The sequence below is a fragment of the Cryptotermes secundus genome, unplaced genomic scaffold (assembly GCF_002891405.2).
Source record: "Cryptotermes secundus unplaced genomic scaffold, Csec_1.0 scaffold46, whole genome shotgun sequence".
NCBI lineage: Eukaryota > Metazoa > Arthropoda > Insecta > Blattodea > Kalotermitidae > Cryptotermes > Cryptotermes secundus.
In genome coordinates this window covers 1,350,880-1,376,304 of record NW_019726221.1, presented here as the reverse complement: position 1 = coordinate 1,376,304, position 25,425 = coordinate 1,350,880, and the positions used below count along the sequence as shown (strand labels likewise).

The 25,425-nt window shown below is 37.5% G+C and overlaps 2 protein-coding genes across 12 annotated transcripts in view; both read left to right on the top strand.

The window, feature by feature from the left end:
* The window catches only part of LOC111863843 (molybdopterin synthase catalytic subunit), a 23,829-nt gene extending 8,097 nt beyond the window's left edge, over window positions 1-15,732 (top strand). For 8 of the 10 annotated variants that reach the window (XM_023850585.2, XM_023850584.2, XM_023850587.2 and 5 more), the window contains 8 exons: window positions 2,250-2,422; window positions 3,889-4,001; window positions 5,526-5,713; window positions 10,838-10,971; window positions 11,852-12,017; window positions 12,448-12,755; window positions 12,941-12,997; window positions 14,138-15,732. In XM_023850585.2, coding sequence (XP_023706353.1) covers window positions 2,294-2,422; window positions 3,889-4,001; window positions 5,526-5,713; window positions 10,838-10,971; window positions 11,852-12,017; window positions 12,448-12,755; window positions 12,941-12,997; window positions 14,138-14,209 — 1,167 coding nt within the window. In that variant the 5' untranslated portion in view covers window positions 2,250-2,293 and the 3' untranslated portion in view covers window positions 14,210-15,732. The remainder of the gene's footprint in view (window positions 1-2,249; window positions 2,423-3,888; window positions 4,002-5,525; window positions 5,714-10,837; window positions 10,972-11,851; window positions 12,018-12,447; window positions 12,756-12,940; window positions 12,998-14,137) is intronic. The other 2 variants (XM_023850588.2, XM_023850589.2) reach the window with 2 other exon arrangements.
* A 3,068-nt stretch (window positions 15,733-18,800) lies between these two features.
* LOC111863868 (bromodomain adjacent to zinc finger domain protein 1A) overlaps window positions 18,801-25,425 on the top strand; it is an 81,114-nt gene continuing 74,489 nt past the window's right edge. For both annotated transcript variants that reach the window (XM_023850638.2, XM_023850640.2), the window contains exons 1-2: window positions 18,801-19,230; window positions 23,433-23,571. In XM_023850638.2, coding sequence (XP_023706406.1) covers window positions 19,118-19,230; window positions 23,433-23,571 — 252 coding nt within the window. In that variant the 5' untranslated portion in view covers window positions 18,801-19,117. The remainder of the gene's footprint in view (window positions 19,231-23,432; window positions 23,572-25,425) is intronic.

Sequence of the window (25,425 nt, the reverse complement as noted above, 5' to 3'; positions counted from 1 at the left end):
CCCCCCCCCCCCCCAAAGAAGAAAGAAAAAGAAGAAAGAAAGAAAATTATTGAAATAGCTTCCTTTCTTGTTGAAATACAGTAAATTGTGTGATGTATATGCCTCCTTTATATGTCAAATTGCCATGGATTTGAGACATTTAGAAAGCTGTATTTGTCTGTGATCTGCAAATACCCACAAGAACTTTTGGACAATCATGATTTAAATTAGAACTACAACTCTTTGTTGGAAGGTTAACACAATTCAGTTAACTCTCCTATTGTTTAATAATTTGAAGACCTGTCTTACCTTGTGGTCCAGAATAAGATACAGTGATATAGTTTTTGTACTTTATTTTAGCATATTTTTTACATTCTTACACACCTGCAGAAACATCCAGTTACACAGGCCCATGCTCAAAATGGCCTCCTAGTTCAAAACGTTTTGTATAGCCAAAGCAAGGAGGATGGCATGGGTGGAGCTTATAACACGCGAAAGAATTGACTACATGCAAAATTTTTATGAGAACACCAGAAAGTAAGAGACCACTGCCAAACTTAGATGTAAATGAGAAGACAGTATTAAAAAGGATCTAAGGGAAGTGGGATATGAGAGTGTGGACTGAATTTGTCTGACTCAGGTTGTGGCTCTTGTGAACATGGTTTCATAAAAAGTAAGGAACTTCTTATGTCTAACTGAGAGAGTAACTTTGAAAGAGGGATGGTGCTCTGTGCTCTTTATCTGTGCCCTAAGTTGCTGATGATGGTGTGTAATACTCTTTCTTATTGATAGTTTGTATATGGTCAGTCCATTGTCCTGCTTTTCTTAGGCCACAATATTTTGGGAACTGGTTCTGTTTCATTCAGGCTTTGGTGATAGCTGTATCAATGGATTCAGTGGACTCAATTTCCTGTCTGTGGTAAATGAACAGGACCAATTTCCAAAATACTCCTCTTGTAGTTTAAGAAACTGGACAGTGTTCAGAATAATATAGTTAACTAACTCCATATTCCTGCTTGGGAAGCTAATATCACACAGCTAGTCAAGAAATTCTATGCCTTTGTGGTTCCTGTCCAGAGCCAAATGAATCTGCTGTGTGGCTTCTATTCCTGTCTCTGTAGAATATTTATATTAATATCTTCCCATCTACACAGAGGTCTCCCAGGTGGTCATTTCCATCAAGATTTCTCATCTAATAAGTTATGAGCATTTTTAGTCTCCCAATTCATGCTGCATGACCCACCCATCTTATTTTCCTTGATTTCATCATCATAATCATATTTTGTTGAGAGTTCAAATTATGAAGCTCCTCTGTATGTTCCTCATATTGACAGTATGCCAAAAATATTCCATATACGTAGGGAAGTCAAAAATTATCCGCACTCTTGTTTTACCAATCCATATATAGAAAAGTAGGGGTTGAACAAGTAGTTCATTTTTCTCCATAGTCCTCCCTTTTCGATGCACTTGGTCCAGCGTCCCAAAAGCTTGTGTATTTCCTCCACGAAGAAGGTTTTCGGTTGGTCGCCTAACCATTTATGCACCGCTACCCCACTTCTTTGTCCGTAGAAAATCAAAAACCTCGTAAAACATCTTTTAGCAGTCCAAAGAGATGATAGTCGGAAAGGGCGAAATCTGGGCTGTAGGCAGGCTGTTCCAGCACCTCAAAACCCAAATGGTTAATGGTTTCAACGGTCTTGCCGTCCTTGTGTGAGTGTTCATTGTCATGCAGCAACAACACTTTATTCGACAATAGGCCTCGGCGTTTGATGCGAACTGCTGGCTTCAGATTGTTGGCCAGCAAATCCCTGTATCTTGCTCTTCCAGTATAGGCCTTTTTGAGTCCCAAAAAACGGTTAGCATCACCTTTCCCACGAAAGATTGAGTCTTGAATTTCATCTTCATTTGCGATCCCGGGTGTTTCCACGCCATATTCTGGCTTTTGGATTCTGGCTCATAATGATGAACCCACATATGAATTTCAGCCCCTGACACACCTTCCAGTCGGAGAAATCGGTTCACTTTTCTTTGTTAATCATTGGTGCACACTGCTAGCAGAGCGGCCATGTTTACGCTGTCACAGCATCAAGGAAAATGATGCGATCAAGGTAAAATTTCCATCACGTGACCACAGTAGTACCAGCTCTAACAATGCATGCATAGAAGGCAGTGTGACAAACCTAAAGATGTGTTATGGAGAAAGGGCGGATAATTTCTGACTTACCCTCGTAGTTTAGTAGTTTGTAATTACAGATATTCTTTCTTTTCAGGTTAAATTTACAGATATAAGGGGAACATACAGTTATCTTTAACCATGAATTTTGTGAAAATTTTGAATTCAAAGCTCAGTGTTGAAGAAATTTCAAACTTGGTTTCATCACCTTCATGTGGTGCTATATCTCTTTTTGTTGGCACTACCAGAGATAATTTTGAGAATAAACAGGTAAGTCTATTATTATGTTCACTGTCACCAACTATAAATGCCACAAAGAGGCTTTTCTGATTGGTCTAGGTGAATTGATGTAGGATGAGGTCAAGAATGTTGGGGCTATACCCCCCCCCCCCCCCATATGTCTTCATGGCATAATGCTTAATTATACATAATTAAGTACATGAATAACTACCTTTTACTGCATGCAGAACAATTTGCAGAGGTGGTAGGACACAGCTGGTGGTTTTTTACTGAACCAGACAGATGGAAGTTAATAGAGGCCAAGTCTGAGCTGTAAGATGGATCAGATTAGATGAAGCTGTTTATTGGATAAGTTGTTTACAATTGCAGTTACAATCATTCAGAAATAAGGTCTTCTAGACAATGCCACCTGGCTAGTCTTTCTTCTGGGTCATAGCTGAGCTGGTTTCTTCTGCTCTGAGCTTTGCTCTCCTCTGTTCTGTTCGCTTCTGTTCTGGTCTCTTATAGCTGACAGTTGGACAGTCTAGAAGACACCTTGATGAAGGGTTCCATTTTGCATGTTCCATGCACCAGTAGGTAGTGTATTCGTTGCTGCCAGAACTGCACTAGTTCTAATTTACATTTCTGTAGTAACGGTCTGATATGTATATGTTGTCTTGGAAACATGCATGAACATATGCCAGCAGAATGGATAATTCCTTGTCTGGCTTCACTATTCCGGCTTTTAGGTAGTGTTTACCAAGCATTGCTCAGCGGTGGTCTGTTCCACCTTGTTCCCCCAGCCACGTGTTTTAACAAGCCGTTGTCTAGCAATGGACGCCCACTCTGGTCAGATATTCCGGCTTTTAGGCAGAACACTACAATATTAACGATTGAAATTAATATTCTTTCACATACAGAGAGATGGTGCTGTTAATATAAATAAGATTCATGGTCATCTGCATTAGTTGAGCTTGGAAATCATAAATAATTTAAGACAGTTTTCTTCCTAGTTGTCATTGCACAGTAGTATGATAAGCTTGAGTCATGTGGGTGTTTGGATTTTCTTTATCCAGTCATATAGTTTCAGTCCTCAAATTGCTGTTTAAATAAGAAGGCATAACAAATTGTGTTGTATGTTCTAAACTCTAAAAATATTTCATGTGACTAAATTATTTTTGAAGAAAGCAGTCCTCTGGGATTTGGCACCGTGTATATGTGGTGTTAACCGACGTTTCGGAGGAACGTATCGCCTCCATCTTCAGGGTAGAAGAAAAAATATAAGAATTCTATATAGCTGTGTATTTCCAACACAGTCTGCTTTTACCGGTTCTCACGGTCTCTCCGCTTGCAGAATTCTTATATTTTTTCTTCTACCCTGAAGATGGAGGCGATACGTTCCTCCGAAACGTCGGTTAACACCACATATACACGGTGCCAAATCCCAGAAGACTGCTTTCATCATAGTCACCGCCATGAAAGCCTCAAATCTTAAATTATTTTTCTCTGAATAACAGGTTGTGCAATTGGAATATGAAGCATATGAACCAATGGCAGAGAAGACAATGAGGAAAGTATGCGAAGACATACGCAGAAAGTGGAAAGTGGAACACATAGCTATATATCACAGGTAACTAATGTGTATGGAGTATTTTATGGAGTAAAAATAGCTTTCATGTTAGATGTTAGATGAGGAAGGTTGAAGAAAAAACAATGGGTAAGTCCTTTGGAATTTCATAACATATATAATAAAGATTATATTTTGCATTTCATGACAAAATATTCACAGATAATTTTCATTTGTAAAACTTGCTCTTTTATGTATATGTAGAAAAGTTTGTAGTCTTTCAGGTTCTTTTTAGTTCATATTTCTATGTTGCATAGAATGAAAAATGTGCATTTTTTTCTGGAAGTTTGCAATGGTAATTAGGGTGATTTAAATTCCGGCCGTACAGGACTGCTGGCAATTTAAAAGTCCGTACGTTAGAGGATAAAGGGTGGGGATCAGGACAGCTATTGCACCTGGGAAGCAGAGAAAAGCGCAAGGAGATCCTATATGGGATTTTCAGAAGGAAGATTGCGAAACATATTGTTGGAACTTCAGTGGGAATGATGGAATGGATGATGTTGAGGGGTTAACCCCCCCTGAAGCAGAAACGGAAGCAGCATTAGCATAAGAAGAGCCGGATATACAGCAGCACCTGCCACTCCAGGAGTTATGACTCCCACTGTTGAGAGAGAGAGAGCGGGTGAGAGACTTTGGATGATGGTGATACATCTGAATGTACTGGCACATTAGCAGGAAACTGCTCGGGACAAGCGCCCTTAAGGAGGGAGTGGTGATAGCAGTTGGAGATAGTCACTGCAGGAGGGGGAGCCTAACCGCAAAAAGACTCAACAAGCAGGAACCCTCAGAAAAGGCATTGTGATGCACCGATAGGCTATTTGGGACGAATAGCCTTAAGGAGGGACCAGTGTAATGTGGATGGCCAGAAGTTCGTATTTTAGTGAGAGTTCTATAATCTTTTGTGGTTATAAGTATTCAGTAATTACAAATACAAACCCCCTGGCTGGTCACTAACACATGACAGTATACAGTGCAGTCATATGTTACGTAACGATACATTCCTCAAGACTTTGCTTAATGTAAAAGTGTCATAATTTAATACCAATTTTGCAACATGTGATTTTTGCCGAATTTTAGGAGGATTCACATTATTTCAAGCTTTGTGCAGGAAGAGTGACTTTATTGATATTTTTTATATCGCATTGTTTCATATTTGCATAAAATGTGAGTGCACTGTATACTATATATCAAAACGGTGGTTCAAGTCCATGGCTGCCTTTTGCTACGGCTTTATGAATTCACAAGTGTGGAACTAACACTATACAGGCAGTAAGGTGATAAAAGAACTCTGTGAGACTGGGCCATGATTGTACATATTCTATACTAATTTAAACTACTAACCTCTTTGTATGTACACTATCTGTGAACAGTTATTACAAAGAGATCCTGTGTTGCTGAATATTCCACCATCAGATTTGTAAGTGGAGGAAGGCTGTATTTGTATTCTCTAGGTTTTCTAATTCTGTAAGCTGGAACCTAAATAACCATCTGTTAGTTACTTTGTTACATTTTTGTATTTTGATTTAGGTTGGGCATTGTGCCTGTGATGGAGGCAAGTGTGGTGATAGCAGTATCTTCACCACATCGAGCAGAGGCTCTTCAAGCTGTCCAGTATGCTATTGATACCATTAAATCTTTAACACCTATCTGGAAGAAAGAAGTTTATGCTTCTGAACAGGCCGAGTGGAAGGAAAATAAGGAATGTGCATGGAAAAGTACATAGACTACCCTTGATTATTACTTTCTAACCCTACACTGTTTCTGTTATAGGCAAAATTATGGTGCATTTGAAAATTATGTTTTTTTGTGTGTGTGTGTGTGTGTGTGTGTGAACAAGTCCAAGGCGTAGCACATTAAATATGTTTGAAATCAGTAGGAGCCCCAGTGTACGAAGTTTTCACACAAGGTTTCAAATAAAACAACATTTGCAAAAATTCATACTTTGTGCAGAAAGTGAATTAAGCTGTTCTATGGTTTTCGGAATTCGTGAAAACCGTTTACTCTATTTTTGGTGATAAATTTTTAATTTTAAAATTATATTCTGCATGTTGCCTGTTAACTTTGTTTCTTATTAATGGCATGTTTTTAGTATGAAGTTCATATGTAAATAGAATATGTGATCACCTTTCATATTGTATTTTTCATTTGGCAGAATGACATGCAGTTTTATTATACAACCATCAGCAACAAATTCATAATAAATCATAATAAATATACCAACATTACTGTATTAACATTTGTTTATTATGTATGCTTGCTACATGTTTCAATCCAGCTGAATCCTCATCAGTTTTCATGAAGTGTACCACTCATCATTGAATTGTATTTCTAATGTGGATCCATATTTCATTATAATTCCTGTGTTTTGTTATATTTTTTTAATATTAGTCATAAACTGTAAAACTTTATAACTCAGTTAAAAGTTAACAAATTTTGCCATTTATTGTACTGCGAAATACAAGTCTATGGTGTTGTATCATAGGTTACAGGGATTTCATGGGAGTCTGAATTGTTCTTTAATTCTTCGTGCACATATTATATGGTGGTTTTCTGTATGTAATTGATGTTATATTCTTTTTTTCTTTTGAGTGACAGTGGTGAAGTTATTGTGTATGTTGTATCATGTCCTGTACAGGGGTGCTACATCTTCTTGCTATTAGATAGCAGTTGTTCCCATTCTGTGGTTCTGTTTGTACTAACTGTTGGTTAACGTCATGGTGGACATGCTTCATAGGTCATGTGTTTGTGGGAGGAGCTGGTTATATTTTGATAGGGGTGGTGGTTGGAGTATGTTTGGGGGTGCATTTTATATGTTGTTATGGTCGATATATTTTTATTATTAGGTTCAATATGGAGTTGTGTATGTCTGCAAAGATATCTTTTGTTTCTAATCTTTGTTCACTTAAATTATATGTGTGAAATTGTTCAAGTGTATTTAGTGATTGGCCTTTGTTTTAAATTTATATTATTTCTAATGTTTGGACGATTGTGTCATGTGTGGCCTGTGGAGAATATTGTTGAGCATATTTTGAGTTCTGTTGGACTTTAGGGCCTGGATATGTTCTTTATATCAGACTTTAAATGTACCTCATACATCTTGTTTGTCCAACATATTTGAGTAGTCATTCATTGTATTCATTGGTCCATTGGTGAACTCCACTTTGATTATATATTTTTCTATTTTTTTTTCTTCTGGTTTTAGGTGGTTTCGTATTGTATTAGTAGGTCTGAGTGCTGTTACGTTACTGTTCTTGAATAATTTAATGATTGGTCTTTTATCAGGACCATAATATGTGAAGGTGACCCATTTGGTTTTTATGTCTCTTGTGAGTTATTAGTAGGAATTTTGTGTTTTTTGTTTTGCATGTATTGTTTGTTGTTGATAATCATTGTTTTCTAATATTTCTCATAAAGTTTTTAATTCTTGGTCTGTATCTTCTTTAGTAACTGGATATGTGTTAATTCTGTTAATTAATTTGTTTGCAGCATATAATCAGAGCAGAGTATGTCAATTAAAATGCAATGAATGACCACTCAAATACGTCGGATAAACAGGACGTATGTATAAAGTTCATATAAAGAACATGTCCAAGCCATAAAAAAACAAACAGAGCTTAAAATACACTCGACATATACTCAACTAACCACATGTATGTATACTACCGAGTCTGCAAGTTGAGGTCTTAGCCTCAGCCTCTGTCACCAAATAAAGGCAGAAGACTGGGGAAAACCTCAAGAGCAGCCCTAGGAGCCATGCAGTGATGCTTGCATATGCTAGCCTCTGCAGACATTGAAGGTCAGCCCTGATCATGACCACACTGGCTCTTGGCCACTACACAACTGTTGCTTACATAAGCATACTCATAAGTCCTACTGCATCTATGTAAAGCCGTTGCACAATTTTTAGTTTAAGACCCTAGGTCTTACCAATAGTCCTATGACATTGCCAAAAGGGGCATAGACTTTATTGATTCTCTGTTAAACATGCTACCTCCAAGTCAGCTTGGCATACAATATAACCCATAGCTGCCTCACCGACCTAGTAGGATGCAGCATTGTGTTTAGTAAAGCAGGTTCAATGGAGCCTTTTGCCTTATTTTTCTTAGTGAAGAGCACAAGTTCCATCTGAGGCTTGACAGACAGATCTGTGACCCTGCACCATGTTTATACTATAAAGAGCCCTTTTGAGCCCTGAGACAGTAAAGGTAACGTCACCAGTACCCATTAGAAAGAAGGCTGGGTGCTTTGAAATTTTCCATTTCTCAACATGCACTGGTCACCTGTATAACCTTGCATATACAGAACTTTGTTGGGCCATGCAAGGAGTCCACAGGCCACCATGCTCCACCAATGGTGGAACAGGACTCCTCCCTCTGGACACCTCTGACCAACATATGCCCTCTTTAGACACCCCATTTGGGCTATCACAATCTGCTGACTTCTGAGCATTTCACGGATCTATCTCACTGAATTATGATCCACCCCATGATCTTTGGCTGCCTTATGCATGGACTCAAAGGTGTCTTGTTAAATGGGTCCTGAGTGTCCAGGAAGCCTCCCAGAGTAGCAAGCCTATCCTCAAGCAACCATTGTATGTTATGAACCAGACCATGAAGGACAGTCTCTATGTGCCTGCCTGTCTGGTATGCATGCTGATGAAGATGCATTGGCTGTCTCATTGAGACTTCATCTAATAAATATCTCCAGCCTCTCCAGTGGTTTCAGAAGAAAAGAGGTGAGACTGATAGGATGGAAGGATTTAGCTTGGATATAGTGTGTCTTGGTTAGGTGTGAATAGAACGCTGACCACTCTCCAGGGCAATGGGATATGTCTGTGAGCAAGACCGGCTCTAAATACCTTCATCATTAGGATGATGATGATGACGACAACCCCCACTCCCAGGCTCTCTAGAAAAAAAAGGGAAGGAATGCGGTCCTTCCCCCTCGTGACTTATAGGCATGAAAGCTATGACCTGCCCACCATATGTTGTGGGACACCACATATCCACCCAACATCCCGTCTGTGGTCTCCCATCCTACCTGACCAGGCTAATTTACAGCATCAGTGTTGGTCACAATACTATGCTCACTCTTCACTTGACTGACGTACACTGAACTGACCACTGAAAATCTCACTACTACTTCACTCAGCTGCACTGCACTGACAAATGAGAGTTGATTCACACACTGCTGTTCTCTGTATAGGCATATCACCTGCAGCAAAAGCTGTAAAATCTTGACAGGTGACCTCAGTCTCTTTTTATATACTCCATTGAAAGTCATCTGACGTTTATGAGGAATATGTTACATCCAACTGCAGGGTCAAAGAATGAACGAAGCAAGAAATCAGTGTGAAGCAGGTAGCAAGCAGAACTCTGCTATGGCATTCTGTCCCAGAAGATAGAGCTCTTAAATTTTTTTGTCTGCTGACAGTTTCCTAAATGTTACAGAAGGGAAGATTTTGGTAGTTCAATTGAGCAAGAGGTGTGCATTGGCCAGGCAGTGAGATCTTGCCACCACCCATTCCTGTGACACTTTGTATGTGTGTGGATTAAAATTACCTTTCAATGTCTTTTGAATAAAACTTAGTAAATTGTCACTATTTTCTTTCAAAAACCTACTTAATGTGTTCCTGTCATTCTGTTTCTTCCGTGTTACAGTATCAAACCTCTTCACACTGTATAGAGTCACAAATTGTTTTTATTTTATCAGAAAATTTTATAATTTAATGTGACCTGTATATTTTATGTACCTGCAGCTGGGGTTTGAACCTGACCACTCACTTCCATCTGGTACTGCAGTCAAGAATAGTTTAGTTATACCTCCACTCCCCCATACATCATAATGACATAGGGCTTAATTAATTAAGCATGGGGGTAGCTTTACCTTTATGAAGTAAAAGTAAAGTAAAGCATTGGCTGTAGCAGGCCATGAAGGCCCCACACTATCTAGACAATCGGCTCAAAGATGGCGGTAAGGTTATCAGCCTTACGCACCGGCTGCACTTTACTCCCCAGGAAAATTATTTAATTAATTCATGGTACTCATTTCTGTTAGAGGCTGAGTAAACCCCAGGGCCTAGTGTGGCTGGAAGGATTAGGTATTTGACTTATATAAACCAAAATTTAGATTTTTTTATTAATTTTAATGTTATTTTAATGTAAGACTTCCAGTACTAAGATTAATCAAAGAGTAATGAAACAATCAAGGTCCACATCACTGATGCTTAAAACAATCTACCATTACAACAAGCCTACAGTTTTGCTTTCAGTTTTGTTTTAAATTTTATGATAATTAATGATTTATGGTATTAACTTGGAATTTATGAATATTGTGCCTAAAATTTACTTTTAGTAGCTTACATATGTGTGTTCCCTTATTCTTTTTTTTTTAAATATATATTGGACAACAATTAATATAGCTTATTTTATCCTCTATAATACTGTGTTATGGTGGTGAAACAAAAGCGCAATCACTAAGCGTTTCTCAGATTGAAACATTATTAAAGCATGTAAGTTTTGAGGTTTTCACGGCGATGACAATGAAGAAAGTCGTCTTCTAGGTTTAGGCACCGTGTATTCTTCGTTTTGGCCGACGTTTCGGAGGAACGTAGCGCCTCCATCTTCAGAGCAGTTGAATGGCTTGGAAGCCATTCCAAGCCATTCAACTGCTCTGAAGATGGAGGCGCTACGTTCCTCCGAAACGTCGGCCAAAACGAAGAATACACGGTGCCTAAACCCAGAAGACGACTTTCTTCATTATTAATTCAGTAATTACAGAAGATATCTGATAAAACAGGCTGCCTTTGGAGTGACAATATTTGATTGGTATTTGTTCAGCAGGCAAAATCTTGCTGGATAAGATAAAATTGGAGTCATCTGAAGAAGTGCGAGTCCCAGATGTACAAGAGCCTTATCCTGTGCCTACAGAAGTGCCACCACACTTCATACAAATTAAAGCTGGATGCAAAGAAGTAAGATTTCCATATTATAGAAGCATTTTTAACAATCAGGTGAAAATAAGTGTCAGATTTAATCCTGGTTAAAACTAAGATTCATTAATTTAGAGAAATTATTCATTTTCCTTGTTATAATGAAATTTGTTGCTTTGAGAGATATGAAAATTGCCTTCCACCATACCTTCAATGTTTTAACTGCACCTCCTGCAGTCATATAACATTAATAATAGTTTTTTGGAATATGGTGTAAAAAGTAAAATAAATGTATCCCTGTAACAGGCCGTGGAGGTCCATAGGGTTGTGAGATGTTGAGGTTCCCACATTTTCTAGACAATCGGCTCATAGATGGTGGCAAGGTTGTCAGCCCTACACGCCACCTGCCCTTTGCCCTCAAGAATATTCCTGGTATTCATTTCTGTTAGGGGCTGAGTTGACCCCAGGGCCATAGTGCGGCTGGAAGGATTAGGTCAGTTGACCTCATCAGGACTTGAACCCGCGACCTTCCGGCTTGTAGCATAGTTCCTCAACCAACTACGCTACCACGTGCCCCCGTAATATGGTGTAGAAGATGGAAGACTTATGTGAAGTGAATTTTTTGAACAGCTGAACTACTGTTAGCTTCTCAAGGACGTCTGCTCATGTAGTTAGGCGTGAATGGTAGTTGTAAGAAGAAGAGATTTTTTGTTAATGTCACGTAAAGAAGTAAAAATTCTCTTTTGCTGTTACTCATACAAGCATTTTTAGTGACTTTGATGTACTATTATGTAGTGTAAGTGGTGCCATAATTATGATTAAAGCATAATTTTTCCTTATCATTAAGGTTTTTGTGGGTTTTTTAGGGGGAAATGATTACTGAAACAATCAGTGATATGTAAATGCCCTTCTTCGTTTTCAGATTGCATGTCGCATCAGTTCATTCATTAAACGAAAACGAGAGCAGGTGAATTTGGGAAACATCCAAGACTTTTGTTACCATGGCAATGCGACAGCAAGTGATAGCTCATGTGCAAGAATTGATGCCCTGTTAATTAGAAGAAAAGACAGTAAAAGTCATCTACGTGGTAAGTAGTTGAAGACATTAACTGAAAACAGGAATAGTTATTCATTGAAGTCAGGGAGACGATCTGGAAGTAACTGTTTGACTTCTAAAGTATAATGGGGGCATGCGGTAGCATAGTTGGTTGAGGCAATATGCTACAAGCTGGAAGGTCACGGGTTTAATTTCCGATGAGGTCATTGAATTGTTTTAAATTTACCAAATCATGCAGCCACATTGAAAATATCCCAGGTGTGAGGAACATGATAAGATAAAGTTGAATGAAAATAAACTGTCCTGCGGACCACAGGTTGGGAACCACTGGTCTAGATAATGTGGGACTCTCAACATCTCACAAGCCTATGGGCCTTCACGGCCTGTTACAGGGATAGCTTTACCTTTTGCCTTTTTACCCATATAATATTTATTTATATGTTGTCCTTTTCCGTGTCAAGTTCGACGTGTGTTGAATCCTTGGGGTCCACAGACAAGAGGTATTGATCCAGGATCCATGGGCTGTACTAACCCTCAAGATCCAGTAAAGACACTTTTTAAAATGAATGTGAATGAAAAATCTCCAAATAAGCCTGATATATCTGTTGGAATGGCTGGTCCTGTGGGAATTGAAGAGAGACTGAGCAATGCAGAATGCCATTTGAAACTACATGGTCCTGTGCCAAAAGACATCTACTCTCGCCTTAAGCAAATTGAGGATCGCATACTTCATTTAGAAGGACTTTCACCTGAATACTTCCAGTTCTGGGTAAGTATCAAGATTTTCTTGCAATAGTTTATCCAGAATTTATATTTAAGGAGTGACTTATATAATACCTCATAGAAAGGTGGCATGATTATTACAGATGTTTACATTTTATATTAGATCTAATATATTTTTCACAAATCAATATTTTTCCTAATACTGTAACTAATGACGATAATTTCTTCCAGGAAAATGCTCCATTTGAAGAAGAATCAGAAGTCAAATACAGACAAACAAGAAAGCGAGTAGGTTATATTTTTATTAGCACCTATGCGTTCTTAATGATATGAATGTGGATTGCAGAAGATCAGTCTGCATTATCAGATAGTTACAGTCTTCGATTGCCCAAGAGGACCATGAAAGCTTCAGAACATAAATAAAAAGGAACATTGAGAGCAGAACAATGAGTTTCCATTAAATAATATTACAGTTACACTTTATGCAAATTAAGCTCATAAAAATATCTTCCACTGCATGTATAGGACCCATGTACATGAGTTATCTCCTATACTCCTGTTATTCACCCACCACACCCTTACTGATTCTCCCATTTTTTTTCTAGACCAGCACAGCCCTTTTCAGGGTCGTGCTGGTTATCGTGATCTTGCCTCCTGTGGGAAAACCAATGGGAACTGGCAAGTCATCTTTGTAGTCCCCTTAATTCATTCTGTCCTGTGGCCAAGTCAGTGGGAACTGACTTCTTGTCTTGCATTTCACCTCCCCTTTCATATATAATCCAACACTTTAGCAAGCTGATCACTCTACTTGCTACCTGCTTCACCTTGATTTCTTATCTGGCTTATTCTTTGACCCTGAAGGTGGAGACAACATGTTCCTCTGAAATGTCAGTTGACTTTTGACAGACTACACAGTGTTATATCCCAGAAGACAGAACACTTCATATCCCAAAACTTTTTATTATCCAGTAAAGGAGGAGAGAAGTAGCGTAGGTAATTTAACAATGTGTAATCCACAAATCTGGTAATTTTCATTATCCACACTACATTCAGTCTTGAAATAACTTAATTACTTGCTACTGGCCAGTGAACAGGGAGACAGATTTCTTTCCAGTAGAAGAAAACAACCTTTGTTCAGTGATAATAGGCTGAGCCAAAAAGCAATGAAATGATAAAATGGAAATTTCCAACAGGGTGAGAAGTTTTATGTATGGTCTGTTTCAAGTCATCATAAAGCATCACTGAAACAGATGTAATTGGCAACACTTGATTCATTACAGGAAGCTACAATCAATAACTTTGGGATTGTAAAAATCTTGAAATTGATCCACAAAGCAAATAATCATGAGTCTGCTATATTCTGAAAGTGTTGAATCCATTTGATGTATTTTCTATATATGGTAAAATGTTCTTTACATTCTCTTTCAGACATATTCTACTGCAGAGTTGGAAAACAAGTTGTGTGATTTGGAATACAAGTTATCAGTCAAAGGGAAGTAATGATAGCAGACTATGTCATACTTCTATTAAAGACTTGCTAAAATAGAAAATAAACAGTGAATGCCTTTGGCACCTGTTTTTCATTTACACTTGCTGAATATTTTAGTTCTGTCTCCTAGGTGTGTGTACAGCATTGAGTATGCATCAATACGAGTAATATTTAAAATTTAAACCATTTCAGTTTTAATATCTTACTGTCAGTTTAATTTTGTTTTGTGTGACTGTCCTGTAACTGTTGACAGCTCATGTGGTTAAATAAATATGGTGGGGAGAAAACACTGTCCATATACTACCGCTTCTGCTGTCCTAGTGACACTTTTCACTGTTGCATATAGCAAATATTATCTGTGTTTCATTCAGCATGGTCTTTCTCAAGTATCCTTTCCTACTGTAAGTCTATGTAGCTGTGTCATGTACTGTAAATCGTTATACCGAAGCATTTATATCTCTTAGGAATGTATTGCTTGAAAATAACCTTCACTTTGAGAAAACAGTAACTTATTTCACAGCTTTCAGACGGATTGTACACTTCAGCATGGGCACAATAGAGCCTATCAAAATGTACCAGGTCTTGTCACTTTTGTGTAGTTGATTCATACTAATGAGAAACTGTAGGAATTTTAGTAAATAGGGGAGAAAATTACTGTAAAGTGGTGTATGGAATTTCTCAGGAATTGGAAAGTAGTATTTAAAATGTGTCCCTTAAGTCATGTCCTATTTTTATTATAGCCAAAAATACTTATCTCATATACAGTCATGCTAAAGGTTGTGTCTATTGTGCCCTTTCATTCCAGTACACAGCAGATGCAAAGATATGAACTCAGAATTTTCATTTGTGAAGTGAACTGTTATGACCATGAGGGTAAAAGATAGCCAATAGACCTTTTGAAAATGTAGCAAAGTTCAAATATTCAGGAATGACAAAAATACACAAGTAACCGATTTACAGAAATATTAAAAGCAAATTAGTTTTGTGCAGTGCTTGCAGTTCTGAACATTTTGTCTTCTTGCCTGCTACCTAAAAGCATAATGATTAATATGCCCAAAACAATAATAGTGCCGTGAAACTTGGTCTCTCACACTAAGGATAAAATATAGACTTCAGGTAATTAAGCACTGTGTTGAGAGTATCTGATCTCAAGATGAAGTAATAGTAGTAGTGAAAGGTTGCCGAAGCTGCTAATTTTGTTTTTGTGCAGTTAACTGAGTAAGAGCCTGGTTTATACTACAAACACCACCCAGACTATGCTAGGCAGGACAAAATAGATTTGGTTTGGGAAAGAATTTCTCATGAGACGGCGTCAGGATCCAGGTTAAGTTGTTTCGGAACAATATAATTGCCTCAGTTTAAATTGTCATAGAACGGATGCCCCCAGTGTTTTCTTCTCTTAGAACTGTATTTAAGCATCCTGTTGCATTAATGTCAGTTATTTCGCATATATTTTCATCTTAAATGCAACTTATTATTCTGTATTTCAGCATCCTGTTGCAATTGTATAACTTAACGTCCATGTATTTATCGTCCGTCAATATTGCAACACTTGTTTATTCATTTCTTAATATTAATTTTAGTGTAACATTATACACTTTGACACTACATGTTTTGTCCCCAAAGATCATTGTTACATGATATAGGACAAGTCAGTTACTGTACATTGGCTGATTACAATAAGAGAATAAAGTTAATATACTTAAAATTGTTTACAATAGTTAAGATTTCATAGTGTGAGGTGGAATCCATATTAGGTCCCCTCGGTACATCTGCTTCCATATGTCCTATTGTACCTGTACTGGTGATGATCCTTATGGAGAATTTGATAGAATGACCTGGTTGTGGGGAGAGATGGGGGAGGGTATAGTGTTATGTTGTGTAATTTTGTATAGTATTTTAAATATAGGGTTGTGTGTGTCGATGTTGGTGTCATCCATATGTAAATCTCTTTTACTACTTTTGTAAATATGGTATTTCTCAAGTGTATTTAAATATTTTCCTTTTCTTCCCGTTATGATTTCCATGGTGTCTGCTATAGTGCCATAAGTGTGTCCAGTGTTCAATATATGACTTGAATATCCTGAGTTACTATTGTTATTTTTTATGTTGCGAATGTGTTCTTTATATCTGGTCTTGAATGTTCTTCCTGTTTGTCCGACATATTTCAATGGGCAATCTAAACATTTCATTTGATAAATTCCACCTCTATTATACTTATCTATTTGTGGCTGTGGCTTTAATATATTTTGTATTGTGTTCTGCTTATGAAAGGTCACTTTTATTTCCGTATCTCAAAGTTTTGTGATACATTTATGAACAATGGACAACACCATGTGTGAGGTGAAATAAAATGCACCAAACAAACGTGGGTATAATAGAAACTGAAGGATTTTATCTGGTTTTACCTTGACAGGGTGTGATTTTAACACCGACTAAGACAGTGTAGCATTCTTAACATAATTTAATAATAAATTTGTAACATATCAAGACACTTGAAGTTGGCCGTTTGGAGCTGAAACATGCAGTATAAAATTATAATTATTAGGGACCGGATTTTAATGCAAATGCATATTTCTTTCTTGCAACCAGAAAGTATGCTCGTTTAGATATATGTATGAATTACTTCATTTCTTAAATTTTTGACATGGTTTAATGGTGTATATAAATGCATATTTTGCCCGTTTTATGAATAAGCATCATATTTTCTAAGATCTCTATTTATACTGCATATTTCCTTTTTAAAATGTTTATCGTATATATTTTTTAATTTTTATGTTCAAATTTTCAATCATGGTCCTGTGTATACAATTTTAGCTGGTAAACTTACTGAACTGCCAAGTAAAAAATCACTAACAGTGGAGCAAATAGTGGCTTTTGTACACGTGCCCCTAAGTTACTGTGAGGTGGAAAGAAGTTTTAACCCGCTATAAAGACATTTTACAAGACAATAGGAGGCGACTAACTATGGAATATCTAAAACATTTAGTAATTGTGAACTGCAACAGAAGAGAAGTTGAATGTTCGGAGAGCTAAATGTACCATTGTTTTTTTAAATTTGTAATGAAATATGTTGGTTTTATTGCATGATTTGTATTTAAGTATAGCTTTTTATCGCAAGTGAATCATTCAGTGATTGCATAAAATGAACCTAAATATTGGTTTGTTGGTCTTGGAATAATGTAAAATCAATTTTAATATTTGGTACAAATTTTTATATGCATATTTTTTAGTGCATATTTCGGAAGTTTTTCATGCATAAATGCATACATATTTAAAGGGTTATTTGGGCATAAAAATCCGGTCCCTAATAATTATAAATTAAAATTAAGAAGTGAATAAACAAGTGTTGCCATATTGACGGACGATAAGGTAACATTATATAGTCGCCTTCCACATTATATGTTTCGGCTGTATATGGCCATAATCAGGTATTTTCTATATTGCTAAAACTGTTGCACTGTATGTCAAAATTAAAACAAATTAACATCCCTATATTTTCCTTGCGGTCGTCGTCTCAGCCGGTCTCGATTGCGACCATGTTATGACAGGATTAGTATTTTCATCTTCTATTAGTACGCGCGTGCACGAAATTGAAAAATACAATCTTGCAGTACGTCGGATGAACATACCCACCTAAGATGATATGAGCAACTAGTCAAACCAAAGTTTCCTCAGTGTGCGCCTGCTAATCTGGAAACCAGTTGAAATCGGCGATTTCTCTCGGAAATTGTGGTTGCATTGTAGTTTCCAGTTTCCTTGGTGTTCCCTATCCCGTAGAGCCTTGTATTGTAGAATATATTCGATTTACTAACAAAGTCGTTTCTGGTGGAATCCATGCTTCTCGTCGCTACATATAAGTTATTTGTGTTTTCTAAATAACATGATCAAATACTCACTATTTAAAAATGCAGAATATTCATCTTAGCAAAAGTACAGTACCATATAATGCTGTAATGTTTCTAGTAGAATTAAAATGTCGTGCACATTGTACAACGTATTTCTTCATCATGTCATATGCATAAGAAAGTATATTTTTAGCCAGCTTCCTTTATTGTGAAGACAGAAAAGCATTCTTAAGATATCACCATATTGTTTGGTTGTCTGTGAATCCCTCCTATCAACATTTTAATGCCTGAAGTAATCAATGTGAAACGTGGTCATGTATATAATTGTATTTGGGCCTATCTCAACGGCGTGTTTCATAAATCCATCCCTGCAGTTTGTATCTCTGTATGTGTATCCTTCTACTCTTTGTAGACAACGGCTCAATAAAACGTTACCGCGGTAAGAAATGCACATGCAGCATTAGAAGAATTTTTGGAGGAGTCGTTTTGTATGCGGTTCATGCCGTCCATGCTGTGCCGAAGAAAAGTAAACGATTAGTTCTTCCTCAGAAATCTTGTTTCTTATATATAACGCAATTTTACACCCACGATATGATTGGCCATAACAAAGGCAGCTATTATAAGTACTGTCTCGTAAACAGAAAATTCCAGTTTATGCAAACTGAAGCCGTTTACATTACGGAATTCATGAATCGATTCCATTAACCTGTTCTACCAGTGTCAGTTTCTGAACGTTCTTCAAACGTCCCACTATTTATCCTACCGTGGCAGTGCTTGGGTACTGTCGTTTGTGTCTGTGTACTAAATGTAAGAGAGTATTGGTGTTTCGTTAATGGCGAAATGTGTAATTTTTTTTTGTAGGAATGTGCAGCGGTTTGTAATTCCTGAAGTAATTTATTAGCGGGTTTTACTTTTTTTTCGTTGGTGTAAGCTCGAAAAGTACGTATTCGTAATATTGTCGATTATGTGAAAGTGGTCTGTAGGTTTGGGAATAGACTTGCCCCTCTAAGCCAACTGCAGCAACCCTATAGCTGCAGTCATTTCCCTCCAAAGTAAGTTGTTGGTGTTATCATGCCATTGCTGCGTAGAAAGCCATTTCTGAAGAAGAAACTTCCACACGATCTGGAAGATGACGAAGAAGTGTTCTACTGCGAGCTAACTAATGAGATATTTAGGGATTATGAGTAAGTTTGTTACGAGTTTGACATTTCTATAAATTATAGATTAATATCAAGAAGATAGGTTGCTATTCCTTGCTCTACATTGGTAATGGAGGCTTCAAAATTGCATTTCTAACAGTCATTATCATTCTGATTGTTATTAGAGTTTATATTGAAATGCTGACTTAAAAAGTACATAGCGGTAATAACTAAAACCGTAGTGTATAACATGGCACTTGTTTTAAACCGTATAGGTGGTGCTCAATACTATAATATGTCAAAATGTGGGCTCATTTATTCTGAATATTTTTGTGAGTCACCTGCTGCTCGTGATTGCACCACAATTTAACAGTGCTGATGGTATTTGAGTTGTACGTTTTCAAAGTTGTAGAAGAGTGGGGAAAGATCTTTGCCCAGTTGAAAGCTGAAGATTGTATAGAGAGCTACATTAATTTGAATACTCATTTTCCCAATATTATATATTGAAAGGGTCAGGAAACTGCAGGCACTTAACAGAACTCTCCTTGAAGGAAGCTAAAGGAAAAGTGAACTTCAGCTCTCCACAAGTAGCTTAAGAGACTCATGGATACCAACTCTGTATTGTTTTTATTGGAGAGATATTTGTCATAATAAAGTGTGGAGTTTTGTGATTGTCAGTTTTGTAAAGTTTTGATTGTGTTCTTTTATTTATGTGGTCAGTGTATGACTGTTGGAAAGTGTAATGGAACCTTTTGATTTGTTACAACTGGTAGTTAGTTTTCCTGGCTGTGTTTTTTGATAGTGAAATAAACTGGGCAAGCTGCTGATGTCATTTGGTTTCCTAGTGTAAAGTGAATGAATTGTTTCAAATTTATATGGTCCATGAACCTATTGGGAGCCAGGATAGTTCAGTCAGTATGGTGACAAGGCCATTGGCTGGAGCAAAGAGGAATTTGGGTTCGATTCTTGCCTGGGGCAAGATCTTTCTCTTCTCTGTAACTTTCAGACTAAAGTCCATTCACGGAGATGAGAGAGTCCTCATAAACAAATGCACGCGGTATCTCCTTCGCTATTTGAATGAAATCATGCAGCGATCACGTGATGCGTGTACCGTTGCAGGGGCGTCCAAAGTTCACTCTTCAGTCTGAATGCAGGTTAACGTGCGTCCGAATGCAGTGAGTACACTGAAGTAACTGCGCGCTTTGTCCACTCCTTGCTGTCAGCTGTGGCGACACAGGGCTTGCTTTGTTTACACTTACTGTCTCATCTCCGCGAATGGACTATAGTTATGGGTCCCACACAACCTCCTACTTGGGGCTCTTTCCTGGGGTATAAAGAAGTGAAGCATGAAGCTGACCACTCACCTGCACCTGATGCCAAGGTCAAGAATGGTGGACCTATACCTCCATTCCCCAATACATTTTCATTGTGTGGTGCTTAATTTATTAATCCCAGGGATAACTTCTGCCATGGACCTGATACTGTACATTGACAAATATCAGAAGCCACATGGGTAACATTTTAGGAGATCACTTTGGAACCACAATGAAAATAATACTTATAAAATGAAACAACAGTGGCAGTAATTACAGTAATTGCACGGGATCTTTTTCTTAACCCAATGAATCCAGTCCTTTCTCTTTACATCCATTTTCTTTGGGATCTTTTTCTATATTATCTCTTTTATAGCTGTCTCTCTTCCCATATTGTTTGCTAAGATTTGGTTTGCATTTCCCATTATTATTAATGGGGTAAGAACACATTTTTCTTTCTAGGATAGGTTGATCTATGATCATTGTCATCCTCCCTTCCTCCCCCTTCTTTCATTCATTCATCCATGCATCCATCCATCCATCCTTTCATTCATTCATGTTTTAGAGCCATTGGATTCACCTGATGTCAGTAATGTAAGTACTCTGCTACACTAAAAACTTTTGTCTCCTTATAAGAAATTCATTATATGGCATAAAGGCCATGAAATTTGGTGCCAGGTTCCAGGACCACTAAAATTGCAATTTACTGTCTTGAATTTCTGTATAGACAAGATCTTTCTTCAGTTCATTTATAATTGTTAAGAATCCTATGCTGAATACAGTATTTCCTGAAGAGTCTCTTAAGACAGAAGCTGTGTTCTTGGGACAAATTGTTACAAAAATTTGTTTCAGTTCTGACTGGAAATTGTTTGTTTCTGTTATGTGTGGACTTTCCAAGGTATCTCTGTGGCTGTTTTGTTGGTATATATTAAGTATGTCAGTTTCCTTTGCATAGCTGTGAGACTGGATTGTAATAGTTTTAAAATGAAGATTGAACTCACTACAAGTTCAGTTGTTCCCATCCTTGTATCTTTCACACATAATCAGATGTATGCAAATTTAAATTCTGTTTGTAAGTTCCAGTTTATAAGTCTGAGCAGAGAAGGTATAAATAATATTATAAGATTACGGTCATCTGGGATGTGATGCTCTGTAGTTTGGTAGATAGATAGGTACCTATATCTTGGACGAAGCTTCAGCCTCCATCTTGGAGATGGTGGCAGTTTGGACATAAATATTAGTAGCTATTTACTCAAGTATACAGTGTCACATCTCAGAATAGGGTTCTTAAAATTCACTGCTTTGAAAACCACAGATCTCATATAACATGATTGTACTTCAACTGGAAGGAACAAATGAACAGACTTACTGGTTTTTGTCTGTGTGGTATGAAACATATCACACTTAAAATGTTGCAGAATTAAGTTTCTGTGTTATAGTTTGGAGATGATAACCACATATGAAAGGTGTGAGCAGTATAATTTCATTCGTTATTGTCTCTTCTGTAGGAACTTGGACAGTTCCTAACTTGTTTGATTTGAGGACATTCAGCATTTGAAAAGCATGCTGTAACCCTGTACAACTTAATGCTAACATATACAGGGTGTTTGACGACTTTAGGGCATAACTGCAGGAGGTGATTTCCTAGGTCTTTGTGATCAAAAAAGTTCATATAAGCAAGTGTCCGATTTTGGACAGTTACGGAGTTATGACCATTTTAAACTCAGAATAGAAGGTTACCAAACCTGTACAGGTCACCTTAACAATGAGAAAAGAGCAGTGCCCAGCCGTACACATAAATAATACTGAAATTCCACAATCATCAACAGTAAAGTATCTTGGACTACACCTGGATTCCAGGCTTACTTGGAAGCAGCATATAACCAAAAAAAGGAAACAGGTAGACCTAAAAGTAAAAGACATACATTGGATCATTGGAAGTAAATCCAGCACATCGCTAGATAGTAAAGTACTTCTATACAAGACCATCATAAAGCCTATTTGGACCTATGGAATCGAACTATGGGGATGCGCCAGTAAATCGAACATAGCCATAATGCAACGAAGACAGTCCAAAATACTGCGGATGATCACAAATGCACCTTGGTATGTGTCTAATCAGACCCTACATGACGATCTCAATGTACCATTCGTCAAAGAAGTCATCCAAGAAAGAAGCATAAAACATCACGATAAACTAGGACACCATAGCAATACATTACTGCAGCCCCTACTGGAACAACAACAACGAAGAAGGCTAAAGAAATTATGGCCCGCAGATCTACTTGATGGTTAGAGGATCTCTCATTGGAGGAGCCCTCATCACGACACAATAAGCACACGAGGACGGTGTTTAAATTAGCAAATTAGCTAAAAGAATGTATTTTATTCTGATTGCTAATAAATATATATATAAAAAAAAAAAATAAAAGGTAACGATTACTGACAATAAACATAACAAAATAATAAACCAGCATAATACATTATACATTTAAAGTATGAATGTAAAGTTAACTTCATGAAATTACCTTTAATTTGAATTTATTGGTGCTTAAAGCTGATTTTCAGAAATGCCGCCGCCGGCCTCAACACATGCTGCCGCTCGGTTGTGAACCGCGCTGGACATACCAACCCTCCCCGCCTTAGGTACACCTCAAGTGTCAAGATAACGAGAACGCTCAGTCTGTAGCTGGCTAAAAATAGCGACCAGCCAGCTGACAGACACGGTTCACACAAGGGCGTGTACCGGAATGAAAAAACGGTCATAACTCCGTAACCGTCCAAAATCGGACACATGTTTGTATGAACTTTTTTGATCACATAGACCTAGGAAATCACCTCCTGCAGTTATGCCCCCTAAAGTCATGAAACACCCGGTATGTTAGCATTGTGTAGTTGTAAATTTGCAATAATTGAAAGCTATATATTTTGCAGGGAATTCTGTCAGCGTGTAATCTTGTGCAATTCTTTGGTATGGTGCTGTTCTCTGACTGGTAAACCTCAACTAACATATCAAGAGGCATTGCAGAGTGAAGAAAATGCTCGCTTGTTAATAAAATCTTTCCCAAAAAAGGTAAAAAATATTGACATACAATTAAAATTTTAAACTTGTTTTCTCATGAAGGAAAAGATAGCTAATAGATCCTTTGAAAATGTGGCACAGTTCAAATATGTGGGAATGACAGTAACAAACCAAAACATTTATTCAGGAGGAAATTAAGAGGATGTTGAATTTTGGTTAATGCTTGTTACCATTCAGTCCAGAATGTTTTGTCTTCTCGTCTGCTGCCTAAAAACATAAAGAATTAGAATGTACAAAACTGATTTTGCTTGTGGTTTTGAATGAGTGTGGAATTGGTCTCTGACATTAACGCATTGGTGGCCGGTCATACTGCTCAGTTACACCCTCCTCTGGACTGGGCAATTTAAACCTGATTTTGTAAACATTTATTTATAACACAGTAAAAGTGGAAAGCAAGGTACAGAATACTGCATACAAATCTACAAGGCTTCTACCATATGATCAGGAACTAAGAAGTTATCATTCTTACACATGATGGCATCAGCTACAGGAAAGTTGATGTGTGCGTGAAAACAAAAATTCTCAGACCCCAATTGCCACCAGTAGTTAGCGGAAGCTGATTCTTGTGTACCATCCCCAGTGTGTTAACAGAGGAACACAGGTTGAGGATAATGAGGAGAATATTTGGACCAAAGAGGGATGAAGTGATAGGAGGTTGGAGAAAACTGCATGTTGATGAGCTTCGTAACTTGTACATTTCACCGAGTATAAGTAGAATGATAAAGTCAAGGAGGATGAGATTGGCATGACATGCAGCATGCATGGGGAGAAGAGGAATGCATATAGGATTTTGGTGGGAAAACTAGAAGGAAGGAGATTACTAGAAAGATATAGACATAGGCGTGAAGGTAATATTACAGTGAATTTTAGAGAGATGGGTTGGGGTAGTATGGACTTGATTGATCTGTCTCAGGATAGGGACAGGTGCAAGGCTCTTGTGAATGAACCTTTGGGTTCCATAAAATGTTGGGGAATTCTTGAGTTGCTGAGCTACTAGCAGTTTCTCAAGAAGAGCTCATCTACATGGAGTTCATTAGTTAGGGGGAGAAGATTGTTATATGTGGTAATATTTTGCCCTCTTCAGTATATTGTAACATGTAGACCCATTACTAGGTAGTTACCATGAAACAAACAGGTTCCACATAATAAGGGCCTACCTAATATCTGGTTGTGTCAGGGATTCAATGTAACGTTACAGTGAAGCATGCGTGTGACCTGGAGGAGGTAGAAATGCACAGAACTGTGTACAAGTCCCTGGAAGGCCGTCTGATATTTGTGTTGAACATAATGTAGAATTGAAACAGAAAAGAGGTAACAATTTGTGAATCTTTGCTTTCCATTCATCCTAATTAAAAGCAGTACTCATAAAGGTGTTCTGTGTAAATAGCTAAATGTATACATGAATGGATAATTATTTAATATTCTTAAAATCTGACAAACCATCATAACTTAACATGGGTAATGAGTCAAACAAGCATTCATTTATATTTGTGGCTTCAAATTTCCCCCAATAACCTCCTAAAATCTGGCCATAAGACTGAATCGTCCTGTGTTTTGACAAGTTAGCAGTTACCTGTTGAATGTTTGCTAGTTGCTGTGGTATAAAAATGCCTTGTGCTCTTTCTATGTATTTTGATATTCTCTGCAAGTTAAATGTCATCCATAATTACTTATGTTGATGGAGTTTGTCTGTCTTTGCTTTTCTTGTTGTGTTAAACATATGCCAACTGGATACTTATCTTCATGAAGTTTTTGCGCAGTCTGTCTTCTGTATAACCATCAAATGTAAAACTAGAATGTACTGTGACATGACGCCTGCAAGCCAAAATAGCATAGCCAGAGTAG